General features: G+C 32.5%; 3 protein-coding genes and 1 non-coding gene across 4 annotated transcripts; 2 read left to right on the top strand and 2 right to left on the bottom strand.

Annotated features, from left to right (window-relative positions):
- Positions 1–1,116: 1,116 nt before the first annotated feature.
- Positions 1,117–4,516, top strand: LOC104707504 (uncharacterized). The gene is made up of 5 exons (XM_010423874.3): positions 1,117–1,733; positions 2,607–2,759; positions 2,858–2,994; positions 3,092–3,319; positions 3,795–4,516. The coding sequence occupies exons 1-5, from the start codon at positions 1,316–1,318 to the stop codon at positions 4,305–4,307; spliced, it is 1,449 nt and encodes a 482-aa protein (XP_010422176.2). The 5' UTR covers positions 1,117–1,315; the 3' UTR covers positions 4,308–4,516.
- On the bottom strand, positions 2,508–2,580 carry TRNAA-AGC (transfer RNA alanine (anticodon AGC)). Its single transcript has one exon. It is a non-coding gene; the product is annotated as a tRNA-Ala (tRNA).
- A 6,097-nt stretch (positions 4,517–10,613) lies between the features above and the next one.
- Positions 10,614–13,021, top strand: LOC104707505 (AT-hook motif nuclear-localized protein 1). The gene is made up of 5 exons (XM_010423875.3): positions 10,614–11,621; positions 11,982–12,049; positions 12,146–12,277; positions 12,363–12,524; positions 12,612–13,021. The coding sequence occupies exons 1-5, from the start codon at positions 11,141–11,143 to the stop codon at positions 12,843–12,845; spliced, it is 1,077 nt and encodes a 358-aa protein (XP_010422177.1). The 5' UTR covers positions 10,614–11,140; the 3' UTR covers positions 12,846–13,021.
- Positions 13,022–14,291: 1,270 nt separating this feature from the next.
- LOC104707506 (protein cornichon homolog 5) lies at positions 14,292–15,455 on the bottom strand. The gene is made up of 4 exons (XM_010423876.3): positions 15,196–15,455; positions 14,861–15,042; positions 14,625–14,747; positions 14,292–14,548 (listed from the first exon to the last, which is right to left on the bottom strand). Exons 1-4 carry the CDS (start codon positions 15,265–15,267, stop codon positions 14,518–14,520), a joined length of 408 nt encoding a protein of 135 aa, XP_010422178.2. The 5' UTR covers positions 15,268–15,455; the 3' UTR covers positions 14,292–14,517.
- Positions 15,456–15,659: the final 204 nt, after the last annotated feature.

The following is a 15,659-nucleotide window of genomic DNA, read 5'->3' on the forward strand; positions in this document are numbered from 1 at the left end:
TCTAGGTGTGTTGCAGTTAGCTGCATATCTCCTAAAGAATGAGAAAGCATATGCGCATATTGAATTAAGCTTTTAGAGACGAAATGTTAGATGCTTAAAAACAAAATGTTTGAAAACACAAAATAAACAAAAAGCATGGATCAGAACATTAATACACAAAATGTTCAACTCCGTCTTGTACCTTTAAGACTTTTCACCATTCAAGATATATGGAAATAAAAAAAATATTTGAAAAAAACTATTTCTAAATTTAATTTGTATAAATAAAAAAGAAATATGATTAAAAGAACATTTGTATAAAAAACCAAAACTAAAAAACTATAATATTTTTACATACTACATATCAATCAATGTATAGCTATTTATGTAATTATAAAATTTATAACAATTTTAAAAAAAATTAATACAAATATACCCGCGCATAGCACGGACTTCAGTTTGTATGATTTTGAGTTAAATTAACTATAGTTATATAGATATTTTTCATAAAATAATACTTTTTGTAAAAAATGGAAAATTAATATTCATTTATTTTTGGTTAGGGTGATATTCTTTATGTCTCCTAAACAATGAAAAGTATACTTTTATACTAGTAGAGTCGGCATATCTAAGAAGCTGATAAATTATGAAATCGATAGCCAAAAAAGAATTATACATCGATGAACAAAACAAACGATCAATAATTCAAAAAAATCAACTATCTTATAAATTTAATTAGTGAAACCATATGTACTTTGTTTTAAAATAAGTAGAAGGAAAAAATAATAATTTTAATAAGTGAAAAATAAGTTGTTGTTTCAAAAATGATTTTACTATTCAAATCAACATCAAATGAAATAAGTTGACCGAAAAATTCGGATATATTACATTATAGTTTATATAACTCTGAATTACATAGTTTGGAATAAATTTCAATTCTAAATAATATTATCAACAATAATTTTTTGCTCACTCTGTTTCATTTTAAATGTTGGTTTAGGAGTTTTTTTTTTCAAGTAAACTGATGCTCTCATTATCTTATACAATTATTTATTACTTTTTCATTAAAAAGGTCTTATATGATTAACAATGAATTATTTAAAACCAAATCAAAATTCGAAAAGCTTTTAGCTCCATGACAAGTGGCGTTGTTTAAGATTTAAAATTATCCTAATATCTAGTAGCTCGAACAAAAATCATAGCCAAGTACGACTTTTATATACATCTCTCTCTCTCTCTCTCTCGAAGATTCCGTGTTACAGAATCATTTCCACAAATTTAGAAATCAGAACTCATAAAATTTTCACCAAACTCTCTCTCTAGCTCCTCTATCTCTATGGATCGTAGCTACCAACCCGAATCCACGACCCGACCCGGAAACACCGTGGTCCTCTCCATAGACTGTCTAAAAGGAAGCTCCAAAAGCGAAGAATGGAGCGGCGATATGCTTCAAACCGGAGACATAGTGGAAGAGATCCGGATCGGTTCAGGACCCGGTTCGGCTATTTTCAAAGCTCCGTTTAAAGGAGGCAAAGCTTGGCTTCAGAAGGTTCTACACAATTCTTTTAGGAATAAAGAAACTTCCATCGTTGTGAGAGTTCGTCGTGGCTCCGATGAGTTCTCCGATCTCTCTGCTTGTATTGTTCCTAATGAATCCGCCGGGAAGAAACAGTACATGCTTAGATCCATTGATGACCCGAATTATACCGTTGGGTTTTCGGATCGGACTGAGTCGGATTGTCTCGGTTTGCAAGGTGGGTTGAGTTTAACTCGGTTTTGTTAAAATATCTTCTCTTTGTTTTGTTTTTTTTTGTACTTTGGTTGACTTTTCGTGGCTTACGTGTTGACCTGTTTCTTTTAATTTTTTTTTTTTTTTTTTTTTTTTTTTTTTTTTTTTGTCACGAACCTGTTCCTTTTAACTCATGTCGTGTTTCTCAGTTTGGTGAATCTTATTATTGCTGTTTTTATTAATACGTACGATTTTTTTTTCTTTTTGTATTAAGCTTAATTTATACGAATTTGTCGTCGATCAAGATAAAACAAAGTTTTATGTTTTAAATTTTCATAATAAAATGATGTTTTTGACATAGAAGGAGCATGTTTGTGTGTCTTGCAAAACATTAAATCTATTTCATTTATTTATTTGATGATTAGTTATATACTACGACTGCTTCGTTTTTAACTTTAACAACAAAGAATATTTATTTTAAAAATCTTTAAACCAAGAATGTTACTATTTCTTATTTTCTAATATTTAAATTCTTTTACATGATTTGTTTCATTATTTTATAAAAATTATTGAAAGTGGAATGTTATTTTATTTAAGGATTAATTATAAACTAAGACTGTTTCGTCGCTCAAACTTTAACAACAAAGAATATTTTGATTATTTATTACAAAAAAAAAAAAAAATTCTTTTGACCACCTAACCAAGAAGAATCTTACTATTTTCTAATTTTTTAATATTAAGAAGAATCTTTAAATGATTTGTTTTCTTTTCTGATGAAAATAATTGAAAGTAAAATATGTGGAGATGCGGGGTATCGATCTCCGTACCTCTCGCATGCTAAGCGAGCGCTCTACCATCTGAGCTACATCCCCAATTTGATAAACGATGTGATGTGCAGAATCAAGAGGATCAAGAATGGTGGAAGCATTGGTGAGAGCAAAGCTTCAAGATGGTTACGTTTCATATCCATGGGAAAGACGAATGCAAGAAGCTTTACCAATCTCTCGTTCTAGCAATTTCCTCTCCATTCTTTTTCTTCCCAAAGCTTCTGGTAATATATAGACATTGTTCTTACTTGTTAGTCACACATTCATTTTTATAAATCTCTATATGTGAATAATGTTTTGACGATTGTTTCCGAAACTATAGCTTATGGTAGATCAGGTTCTCGGTACAATGACTTGGAAGACACACTTGCTCGTGCTAATGCTTGGTTAAGTTGTTCACAAGCTAATGGTGTTCCTATTGTCTTTATGAATATTCAGACTGAATCTTTGCTCACAAAGGTTAGAGATTTTGGTATTTTTTTGTAACATTTTTTTTATGTAGAGAGATTGATATGATAATGTTGATTGCATTGTGTTTTATATGGAAAAAAAAAAGATATCAGGAGAAACAGCGTTGGCAACGGTTAATACGACGTCACTTGCGGATTTGTCGAATCTTGCAAACGCTAGTCTCTATGGTTTCGAGGATTATCATGGAGTTGATATTGGTGTGGTGAGAGCGGTTAGGCTTTGGTTTGCTCCTCTTGGTGTTGAGTTCCCACTCGAAATCAAACTCAAAGATGACGATACCAAACTTGGCTTCTCCATTAGCCGCACTGAAGAGGTAAAAAAAAAATATCTTTATGGAATTTGTTGCATCACTAGGGACTAAAATTCAAATCATGGCTTTTATTTTATTTTTTGGTAATATTCGGGACTTTTTACTACCAGTTCAGACAAAACTACCAAAGAAAATCATGTTCTTCCGCTTTATAGAGTTATGACTTTAGGATGTTTTCACACACATCAGATTTTGTTTACACCTGGAAAAGTTATCGTTTTATGAAGGTGGAATTTTACATATAATTTAGCAAAAAAATAAACTTTAGAAAACAAAAAATTAAGTTGAATACATCAATTTTTATGAAATCATAATCAACTATTCAACTACAATCATATCCTACAAACCAAAGATATATTCATTTGTACATTAAGTATTTTGTAACTTGATTTTAATTGGCAGGAGCTTTTCAAATAAAAATGAAATAGGAAAAAAAAAATTACATTTTAATATTTGAATTGAAACATTTCTTGGACAGGGTTTCATTTACGTTTCATCAGTGACGGACCACGAAGACGATAATGCACCAGCTGCAAGATCCGGTCTAAGCTCATTGTACAGAGAAGCAGCCAAGGCATCACGTCGTCTAGTGGTTTCCCGTGTGGGTAACCAGAAGGTATTGCCTTGGATGGTCTCATCCACAGGAGCAATTCGCTGCTACGACACAGTTTCGCTCAGCCAGAAACTGTCACTGCACCGTCACGCAAAAGTCCCCATAGGCCTCCACGTCTTTCTCTGGGACACCTCTGCCACGGCAGATTTCTCCTCGCCTCCCAGGAGTAGCAGTGGTGGGACTCACTTGCTGTTTAGTAGCGAAATGCTCGATACCACCGAGTTTCCGCGGCTTAGTGAGGTTATACCACCGCGACAAGTTGGTGACAGACAGGTGATGCCATTGTCCGATGATGATGTGTTCAGATTTGAACGCGAAAATGCGGGCAATGCTTCGTTTAAGTTCCAAGAAATCCCTTTTACAAACGAGTCTTTGTGATGATGAAATTTGTGTGTGCTGTCGTTAATTTATGTTATATTTGAAGTTGGAGTTATGACTTGTGGGATATATTTTGATACGTGCATGTTAATAATTGGAATAACTCAAGGAGTGAACTAAGGTTAGTTAATTATATTAGGGCCTTGAATGTGTACTAGATTTTAAGTAATTTTTGGATTCTGATTCTTTGAAAATCTATTTTTTTACCATTCAAGATTTTCAAAAAATAGATTCCCTTGAATTTAGAAAAACTAGTTTTTGGGTGGTTTCTTGCCATTTCAAAGAGAAACTAAAAACCATAATTTGTGGTTTTTGTAAAAAATAATTGTTTTCAACGAGAACACTTTTAATTTTTGAGTTTTTGAGTTTTTGATTTTTTATTTATTAATTTTAAATTCAATAGCAAAAACTAAAAATTAAGAAATCAGAAACCAAAATTCAAAATCTAAAATCTAAAAACCAAAAACCATCTAAAAACTAATTACCATTCATGGCCTAGATATTTTAGTACGTAGTTTTCACCATTGATCTTTGTTTATGTTTTAATGGAAGTTTTTTTCTTAACTGCATAACTTAATTTAACTTAAATAAATCTCATGTTTCAGAGTCAACTATAACATATGAAAAGCTCTATATTTATTTGTAACTGAACCCTATATTTAGTAGAAGAGAAAAGATATATTGCATAATCGCCCTTGTCATAACTTAAACCATCTTCACTCACATTTAAATCATTAATATATATATTCGACCATCATAACCTCCGTTGGTGGCAATACAAACAGCAAACCCTAGTTCATCTCCTCGAGGGTTCCAACTATCCGCGCATGGAAACAATCGTAAGTCATGAGCTAATCGACGCAGTCTAAGTGTCTAACCCAATAACTAGAATCGGATGAAAGAAAGATTGAATTATGACGAGTGTTTCAGAATTATCGCTCGACAAATTCCAAATTATTTTGTCAAGTTTCTTATATGATAGACAAAGCAAACTCATGTTTAACACATTAATAAAACGTTGGTGTTTTCGACAAAACCATAATACAAATTAAAATGTTTTGGATTAGTGGAGAAGTTTGAGGTTCTTTTATCGGAAAATTGACTTAATTTAGATGGGCTCTCAATGACTATCTACGACAGTGGGCTCATGTATCAAAAGATTTGCAATTTAGAGGGTTTTTAACAAATGTCAAGCGTATATGTGTAAATCAACGTCAACGGTTTGTGATAATAGTATAAAATATTGCTTTAAGATGAATCAAGGGTGTACTTACCTACGAAGGTTTTGAATGACAAGATTAATTAAGTAAAAATAAATTTATATATACACAAAGTATATTTTGGGTTTTACCCTTTTATTTATATTTATTAAAAAACTTATTTACAAAATTAATCTCTATAAAATTTTCAAAATAGCATTATTTCAGATTTTGTTTTCTAAATATTTTACATGCCATTCCAACTAAAAAAATTACAGCAAAATCAATATGGAAATAAAAACAATGATATATTCAATCATATCTTCTATTGTGTACTGAAGATTTTTTATCTTTGAATCATTTGCAAACAAATAAAACAACAATTTGATTCCTATTTTATTTTTCAAAAAATGTGAGCTTTGATTCTTAATAAATTTTTAAAATATTACGAATATGTAAAATTAAAAAGTTTAAAATACTATATAATATGGTTATGTTGGAATTAATAAAGTATCATTAAATTTGTGTTAACACGGATTAAATTCTTATTTTATTATTTGTCAACACTATTAATATTAGAATATTTGATATATAAAATTAAGTTGATTTAAATAAGATTGGGTAAAATAATTAAATTATTTAAGAAAAATGTGACTTAATCATAGCGTATAAATAACTTATTATGTATTAGATCCCTTATTTTTTTGTCATAATAATTAAAAATCAAAATAAAATCTCAAACACTAAACAAAACAAACTAAATATAACAAACAAATGGTCATAAAGTATATTACAGATTAAAAATTAATATAAATATGTAACCGTACAAACGGTCAAAAAATTTAGTTATTTTTCTATTTGTAAAATATCCAATATTTAACAAACAAAAACAATATAGAATATAAATAATAATAAAAATTATATGTACTCGGTATATCGTATATTAAAATCTAGTTAAAGGTAAAAAACAATAAAGTATGACAAGGGATATTTAACTCTTGTAATTGGAATATGGAAGTGACAACAAATTATTTATCTTTCTTAAAAGCACGCCGATAGTTTTATTATTTTTGTATAAAAGGTTCACATGATGGGGTATTGCAAATACATATTGTCAATTTGCCATGATAAGTTTCTTTAATAATAAAAAAAAGCTATAATATTGATTACTTGTAAGTTGTAACCAATCCAGTTTCACCAGAAATGAACATGCAATATCAGCACCACCACCTAATATTAATAAATACACTATAATTACGTTATATTTTCCTTTTCTTGGTATGACTACCATTCACACGCACAAAATTATAATGGGTTTACATATTACTATAAAATATATAGAAAATGTTGTATTTCTTTGACATACTTTTGATAAAAATGAAAACAAATACAAACGTCAAAAGAGGAAAAAACAAAAATATGAGTAGATTTAACCCAAAAAAAAAAGTCCTTCACAAAGTTAGGGAAAAATGAAAAGTAACTAAAAAAAAAAGTTACTTAATAATGTAAACTTCTTGTTGGGTTCGGTCAAAGTTTTTAATCAAGTGGTGTATATACTATATATAATAAATATTTGATAAATAACTATTGTTGTTTTAAAATATATAGCTTTTCAATTATAAATATTTTATGTTTTGCAGTGAGCTGTATAATGAAACCAAGTTAGGTCAGAAATGCCGACCACAATTATAAATGTGAAATTTTCCAAATAAAAAAGCCATGTGAAATCGATATTTTACTCTATCTCTATTAAAAGAGAATAAAATAAAATAAAGTCGTGGAGGAAATGCACATCGAGAACATCACTATAATATTTAATTTTACAGAAAGATTAAGTTTAAACGTTTGAAAAATATAAAGAAAACATTAGACGATTAATAAATGGTTCGTTCTTATCTAAAACTCCAGGTTATTTAATTAATCTTCTTCTCTCTTTTTTCTTTTAATTTTTTTTGGCGAATTAGATGTGCATTTCTATTGGTCAATGACTAGATGCTTCGTGGTCCCAAAATAAAATTATATTTAAATGATTTTACGATTCATGATTGCTTCCATTTCCTGTAATTTAATTATTTATAATTTCATCAAATCTTTAATAGAATAAAAGAAAACAAAATGCACTTTGCATTATGTTTACTTTTAAAATAAAAATTTCCATAATAGATATAGAAAGTGAAGAATAGCTAAAACAGGATTTAAATAGCTCTACCTTGTTTGTAATTTAGAAATTTGTAAAAATTTGCTATATTTTCAGAATAAAAAATTTATGTCTGCTAATATTTAAGTGACTGTAACAACAACGTTCGACAATCTGAATCTTTTAATTCAAATTTTTCCACTGTCGTTGTTTATCTCCTTAAAAGATTTTATTCTGTATTACAAATCAAAAAGACAAAAACTCAAACTATACAATTTTACTTCAATAAAAGAATGGTATTAATTATTAGAATTCTTTTATTATTTTAAAATGGGCATAAATTAGTTGGGTAGCTATAATTGTGACGAAGACTTTGGGAAATGTAAAAGGAAAGAAATGAATGTAAAGCAAACACATAACAATATTCAATATTTTAAAAAGGTTTGCAAGTATAAAAAAGTAAAAGTTAAAAATGACCTTCGGATTCCCAGAAATACACGAAACAATATAAAATAGGAGTAACTAAATAGTAATCACTAACCATCAGAAACTAAACATAACAAAATATTTTAATTTAGGTTAATGTAAACATCCATTTTTTTTTAAAGAATTTAAATATTTCATTAAAAAATGAAAAATAGTAAGAGTTTACAATCGATGTTTATAGATCTAAGCTAATGGTCTCATAGCAAAAATAATAAAAACATGGAAGCATAAAAAAGTAGCCAAAGTTTTTGATCTATCTACTCAACCATAGCGAAAGAACTACGAGAGTAAAATGAAGCGATGACGATTTTGTTTTTCTTCCTGAATGTGTTGCAAAAAGAGAAGGGCAACTGCAAATTGTGACCGCCGAGTTGCAGAAGACACTTAGCTCTAGAAGACTTTCAAAAGGGGCCCAAGACCGAGATGTCAACGGTCAAGAATTCCAAATCATGGCTCACATTCTCTCCCCTCAAAATGTGAGCGATTCTTCAATCAAGTCCATGAGTTTTCCCTGACCGAAGCCTCACAAGCCAACTTCTGCTAACAGTGTGTGCTCCCTCTACCAAGTTCATTCCTCAAAGTCGGCTAGCGCAGAGCAAGAATAAAAACAATTCACCACCACACCAAAAGCCATTAGCCTTACTAGTTCCTCTATAGCAAAATCTTAACGCAAGCATGAGGCAGCACGCAGAGCATTACAAACTTCTACCTTGAGACAACAGCAAAAGCAAACCACAACAAAACCAGGCCTTGAACGAAACCAAAAGTCTTGGTATGCATGTAACGTTCTCAAATGGTGAAGAAAGCTAGTTACCACCGATAACTAAATCATCATCAAATCAAACACTACAGCAGCCACACGAGAGAACAAAAGAGCATCCGTAAAGACAAAAGAACTTGACCTGCCACGAGGAAACACTCTCCTAATAATCCTACCACTGTCCACGAGCAGAAGATGCCAACAGAGAAGTACTTCTCCCAAAAGTCAAGGCTTGTTAAAACAGAAGACTCGAAAATGAAACAAACAGTAGCCATGCCCTGAAACCTGAGTGAAGGAGAGACGAAAGAGAGGCCGAGGCTTCAATGACTCCGAAAGTCGAAGAACACCACCAGCTAGGCTGGTACGAACTCGACAGAGCCACTGAAAACCACTCGAGTCATTAGTCCAAACACCCGAATTGACACGTACGGAGTAGACAGAAGCAACTAGCTACTGGTAATTAGTCGTCCTCGAAGCGAATATTCCCGTCAGAGAGCAGTCCACAACCTCCGGTAGACACGAGTCGAAGCGCAGCGGTTAGTCCAAGAGAAGACTTGGAAAATGCGAGTCCTAGGAAGGCGGAGAAGCGAAAGCACAGCCCCGCCGCTGGAAACGCCAGGAAGAAGGAGATCTGCAAATAGATCTACAAAAAAAATTTTGTTCCGCCGCTTAAGATGCGAGGCGCTAGGGAAGGAAAACGAGTCTCCGCCTTGGTCTATCACCGTCTACAAGCAATAGAGACAGAGAGCAAGAACTTCCGACCACCGAAAACGGCCGACACGCACGATGGGCCTTCAACACTCGCCGCGAGAAACAGGGCCAAAACAAGACCTCCAATTACTTCAAGTGCACAAATAGAATCGGACAAGAGTCCACTTATTTTGACATAATTTTTTTGCTGTCATGCATAAAATTATTACCGAAAACTATATTAGAATGATCATGTGGTGTCAATGTAAGTAAAAGTGAACATGTATTTGGAGAATCATGTTCGTCCTAGATAAAGTTGACCTATATACTAACATTTCTTGACTCGTTAGATGATTGAAAACTTCATACATTTAAGTTTAACCCTATCATCATCGATCACGTTTGTCATGTTAATATTGATCAAGTGAAAGAATTGGGCTCCAAAAATTTTCCATGGAATAATGAAACAATTGGATAAGTGGGGGAGAAGATTAGAAGTTGGAACTTTTAATTACTAACTTTATACTATATTTTTGTGGAAAACTATGACAGAAATATATATATATATATATATTTATGCGATTTGATACGTTTTTTGCTGGCCCCATGTTATTGTCATTCTTGCCTTTGGCCTTTTTAATTGTTAGATGTTAGATAAATTTAAGTTATTTCTATTATAATTTATTTATTCATCATTTTAGCAGCCTAGTTTTACTTGTCCTTTACTCCAAAGCCCGATTATTAATTAAGGAAAAGTATTTTTTGGATTGGAAAACTTTGAGTATTTAAAAATAAAATAAAACCCATGGCAAGAAAAATTGTATATTATTATTTTAAGAGAAACCAATATACACGCAGGCCATTGTCATTCACAAATTGTTTTTTTTAATAAATGAATTTTGTATAGCCACTTAAATTTTTGTCTACTATACTATTTTCTTATTTAATTATCATTTTTATTTATTAATTCTTTCCCATCGGATTCCAGCTAAAAAAACACGAATATCTATATATTCCTAAAAAAAAAGAAGTTAATAAATAATTTCATTGTGAGTTTAGTATATTACAGTAACACGCTATTACACATTTCCCTTTCACATTATTTTATTTATTAAATATTAAAGTAAAAATGGACAGACATGGAAAAACAAAAAGTTACGATGGAAATTAGCTGAAATCATTAAACAAATCATACAATAGAAAATCAAATCCATTATAAAATACCATTATTTAATGTCAAGATTCTAAAATCAAAAAATGGATTATCATACTATTTTATTTATTCAATCTAAAATGACATAGCATAAATAAATCTAATTTCCCTCACTTTCTTCTCCAACATTTTCCTATTTTCCTTCCTAATATTCCAACCTCTGTTCTTAGCAATATATTTCTTATATTTTCAGTTTAATTATCTTGTTCTAGATCTTAATTATATTTCTTTATCCTTAATCATCTTTGTTTATCTTTAATCAAAAAACCCAAAATCTTTGATGTTTTCTTGAAAAAAAGTTGGAAGAAAATAAAGAGAAAATAACCAAAAACAAGAAAAAAGAAGCTAATGGCTTTAGATATGGAGTCTACCGGAGAAGCTGTAAGAACAACCGTCGGTAACGGCAGCGGTGTTACGGTGGTTAGATCCGACGCACCGTCAGATTTTCACGTAGCTTCAAAATCAGAAAGTTCAAACCAATCTCCCCCCTCCGTCACTCCTCCTCCTCCTCCACCACAACCGTCGTCTCATCACACAGCTCCTCCTCCGCCGCAAATATCTACGGAAACGACGACGATGACGACGGCGATGGAAGGTATCTCCGGTGGACCAATTAAGAAGAAGCGTGGACGGCCAAGAAAGTACGGACCTGACGGGACTGTTGTAGCGTTATCTCCTAAGCCTATTTCATCAGCTCCGGCGCCGTCGCATCTTCCGCCGCCGGGTTCACACGTCATCGACTTCTCCGCCTCTGAGAAACGTAGTAAAGTGAAACCAACCAACTCTTTTAACAGACCAAAGTATCATCATCACCAAGTTGAGAATTTAGGTAACTATGTCTTCTTTGCTCTGTTTTTTTTTTTAGAGAGTTTTTTTCTTTTCTTTTTCTTGTCGGAATCTTGTTTCGTAGACCAATCTGACTCTATTGAGTATTGACAAAAAAAAAAAAGAATTGGGGTTTTTTGGGATTTCATTTTCATGCATACTTTTATTATAAGTGGGGTCTCTAACTTATAGATTAGATCTCTTCTATGTTTCGTATCTATGTTTAATTTGTCTATAGTTATGGATGTGTCCTAAAGTTACAAGTATCTACATATATATGTCATGTTGTTCGTTGTCGCTTCTTAAATGCAACAGTAAGGTTAAATTAGTGACAATTTTATTACGTTAATTCATGTTTGTTTAGGTGAATGGGTACCTTGCTCCGTCGGTGGTAATTTTACACCTCATATAATCACAGTCAACACTGGCGAGGTAAGTTCATCCAAACTATTTTTCTTAGATCCGGCCCTTTGTTGTTCTATATATCTTAGTTATATGAGTTTCGATGATGTGTTTTGGAATAATTAGGATGTAACTATGAAGATAATCTCATTTTCGCAACAAGGACCTCGTGCCATATGCGTTTTATCAGCAAACGGTGTAATTTCAAGTGTTACACTTCGTCAGCCTGATTCCTCTGGTGGCACATTGACATACGAAGTATGTGATTTTTATCTCATCAACAAAATTTGTTGTTGTTGTTGATTTAATATATATTTTAATGATTTCTTGTGTTATCTTTCAGGGTCGGTTTGAGATATTATCGTTGTCCGGCTCATTCATGCCTAATGACTCAGGCGGAACTCGGAGTAGAACCGGAGGAATGAGCGTATCGTTAGCAAGTCCCGATGGCCGTGTAGTAGGCGGTGGCGTAGCCGGTTTATTAGTAGCCGCGAGTCCGGTTCAGGTACTTTTAGGATTTTTGCTTGTCCAAAAAGACGTAAGTTTCTATAACCGAAAAATAAATTTAAGTCTGTGTGTTTGAATACAATAGGTGGTTGTCGGAAGTTTTTTAGCTGGCACGGACCAGCAAGATCAGAAACCGAAGAAGAACAAACACGATTTCATGTTGTCGAGTCCTACCGCTGCGGTTCCTATCTCTAGTGCAGCTGATCACCGGACAATCCATTCAGTGTCTTCTCTTCCTACCAATAATAATACATGGCAGACTTCTTTAGCACCTGATCCAAGAAACAAGTCTTCGGATATTAACGTCAATTTAACTTGAATGATTTCAATCTTCCTCTGTATTTTCGGTTCATCAAGTTCGTTTCGGTTGGTTTTTCCACATTAGGGGTTTAATATAATGGTAGTGTTTTAGGGTTTAGGGTCTTATATTGGTCCCATTGTTTTCATGTAGGATTTCCATCATTTAAATCGGATTGAATCATCTTGTTTGTTTAATTATATTTTTGTTAAAACCGGTCATGGTTTCTGGTTTTGCAAGTTATTGTATCAAAATAGGAAACACGTGTATCGGTTCAAAGTTGCCCGGCTGTTCGATTTGGTAATATCTTTCTCTCTAAAGCAGAGGTAGATAAAACCAAGATTGCTTTAATCTGAATGTTAAACAATATGAATTTCTTCAATATAGTTAATCTTTTTTCATGTAAAGGTCGATCAGAGCGTGTTACTTGACAGAATGTCCAACTCGATGCCATGTTGGATCATATACATAACCTCACCCCTGAATGGAAAGTCCGAAACGTGTCACCAAACTCTAAACTGTTGGATATGGGCTCTGCCCCCAACGCTCAAGAATGTCTTAGGTCGTAAATTCGGTCCACCAAACAGTAGGGGTAAAATAGTAATTTGCAGAAGAGAGAAAGAATTTCAGATCAACGACTCACTATACATATCAGAGGTCACTATCAGGCACAAAATCCGAAAAAGAGCAATCAAAGAGAGAAAGACAAATAACTACTTCGTATTATGTGCGCTTAGCACTTAGTCGTTTCTTTCGTCTTGTACTCAAGTAAGTAAACTTTTACTTACTTCATCTCAACTTTAATAAAAAAGACTAGCTCCTATCTTAACCCAAATTCCCGTATTATTAATATTGTTGCGACTTAGCATCAACATAAACTAGCCCGATATAACCTTTTTTGAGTTTCATATTGTCCGAGTATAAAACCCAAAATGTCACACGATTTAATTTAAGCTTTAAAAAAAAACACTTTTTGTGTTTCATAGCTTCCTTTGGTAAACCAAAACATCACCTAGTTTTGCGTAACCTTACTGAAAATCATCTCAGTCCAAGAAACACTAATCTTGCCGGAATAATTGGTTCGAAGAAGGTTGTTGCTTAGTTTCATGTCTCTGTAATTAGAATTCAAACCCCACCAGACAAGAATGGTCTGAACATAGAGACAGCCACATAATCCATAAAGATATAGTAGTAACCTCATGAGCATGAACTGAGTTACTATAAATAAAGTTCGCCAATTCAACATGTTTCTTTGAACTGTTTAGGGTGGCTCAAGAACCAGATCAGACATCAAGGCCCCAATAGATATACTCACTATCTCTAATCCAATCAAAGCATTCAAAGCCAGAACAGATTCTCTTGACTTAATCTACGACGTCTATAGTACAACACATCAAGCTTCGCTAGTTTCAAGAGACACAAGAAACCTTATAGCCTAGTAGAACCTTGCAATGTAAGGATCAAGAATTTCCCACAATGAAGATACATTAAAAAAAAAAAAAATACATTTTAAATTCATAAATTAAATCATGTGTAATCGTCGTTACTATTTGTGTAACGAACCGAAGAGGTATACAAAAGGAAAAAAAAAAGAACAACAAAATTCATTAAAAAAACAAAAAATGAAGAGCTACATAATGATTTGTCATGGCAAATTAAACAAAATCGGTGAAGTCCGGTGATTTCTCCAACCTTAGATGTCTCCCAATGCCGAGTGTATCAACCTAAAAACAAGTAACAATTATGATTTTGTTTTCGTAAACATATCGATTAATAGTGATTGAAGATAAAGAAATGTACCAAAAGGATGTGATAAAAATGGATAGAGCGATATGAGCAATCTTGTAAACTCGTTTCTTTTGCTCCCATTTATTCGTATTGTATATCTCTGTCACGTCTGCCAAATGTTCCCTTTTCACGTACCTTTTAACCGGAAATAAACAAAGAGAAAACATCATCAAATTAAACCGGATTACGTGAACCGAGTACCAGGTTAGTTTCGAATACGACATGATTGAGTAAAAAAATTTACTTACAGTTTAATGTTGTAGAAAAGGTGAGGAAGAGACAAAACCGCCATGAACCAATGTCCGGTTAAGACATAGTATAAGCACAAAAGTGCTTGCAAACCAAATTCCGGTAGAATTAACCGGTTTATTCTGGCGGATGAATCGTAAGGGTTTTTACGATCGAACTCTAGATCCGCCAAACATGTCAGCTGCATCAATACCATTGCAACTTATATTTAGATGAAATAATTAATGACAACTTTTAGTTTTTTCTTTTTTTGATGAACTGATCCAACCTTGTATAAAAATTACCATAAACTAAATATTTTACTTAGTATAAACTACGAATTAATAAATCAAACCTGATAAATAACGATGATGAGAAGGGTTACGAGGAATAAAAAGGAGATAATCCAATCGAGTAGATCACCCATCTTTCGTCGTCTGCCGCCGTGTTGCAACGTTGAATCTCCGTCGTCTCCGCCTTGTCTTTCTAACGTCGAGATACGGACGGTGTTTGTTGTAATTTGGTCAAAGCTTTAGGAATTATACAGATATAATCTGATATTTTACAGGGATTATATACGGAATTAAATTTATAAAAATTATATATAATCCCACTGGATCTGGTTGGATGAAGCTACTTATTTATATTCCTAGGCAAATTGAGAAATATCGCATATTTGGAAGTTTGACATTTGGGATTTGGCTTTGGGTTGACAACAATATATTTTTTTGTTTCTTTTACATACAATCAAATCCTTTTTGTATGCAACTTGCAAGTAACCAAATCTTATTTTGATCGTGCCTATTAATTACGTTCTTG

The sequence above is a fragment of the Camelina sativa genome, chromosome 8, assembly GCF_030686135.1.
Source record: "Camelina sativa cultivar CO46 ecotype springtype chromosome 8, ASM3068613v1".
NCBI lineage: Eukaryota > Viridiplantae > Streptophyta > Magnoliopsida > Brassicales > Brassicaceae > Camelina > Camelina sativa.

What these genes read in the sequence shown, in the direction of transcription:
- LOC104707504 (XM_010423874.3), top strand. Translation starts at nt 1,316, where the DNA reads ATGGATCGTAGCTACCAACCCGAATCCACGACCCGACCCGGAAACACC. An exon ending in GGATTGTCTCGGTTTGCAAG is followed by an intron (nt 1,734 to 2,606) that starts GTGGGTTGAGTT and finishes TGTGATGTGCAG; the next exon opens with AATCAAGAGGATCAAGAATG. An exon ending in CTGAATCTTTGCTCACAAAG is followed by an intron (nt 2,995 to 3,091) that starts GTTAGAGATTTT and finishes GAAAAAAAAAAG; the next exon opens with ATATCAGGAGAAACAGCGTT.
- LOC104707505 (XM_010423875.3), top strand. Translation starts at nt 11,141, where the DNA reads ATGGCTTTAGATATGGAGTCTACCGGAGAAGCTGTAAGAACAACCGTC. An exon ending in GTGGCACATTGACATACGAA is followed by an intron (nt 12,278 to 12,362) that starts GTATGTGATTTT and finishes GTTATCTTTCAG; the next exon opens with GGTCGGTTTGAGATATTATC. An exon ending in TAGCCGCGAGTCCGGTTCAG is followed by an intron (nt 12,525 to 12,611) that starts GTACTTTTAGGA and finishes TGAATACAATAG; the next exon opens with GTGGTTGTCGGAAGTTTTTT.
- LOC104707506 (XM_010423876.3), bottom strand. Translation starts at nt 15,267, where the DNA reads ATGGGTGATCTACTCGATTGGATTATCTCCTTTTTATTCCTCGTAACC. An exon ending in CTTTTCTACAACATTAAACT is followed by an intron (nt 14,748 to 14,860) that starts GTAAGTAAATTT and finishes TCCGGTTAAAAG; the next exon opens with GTACGTGAAAAGGGAACATT. An exon ending in ATTTTTATCACATCCTTTTG is followed by an intron (nt 14,549 to 14,624) that starts GTACATTTCTTT and finishes ACTTGTTTTTAG; the next exon opens with GTTGATACACTCGGCATTGG.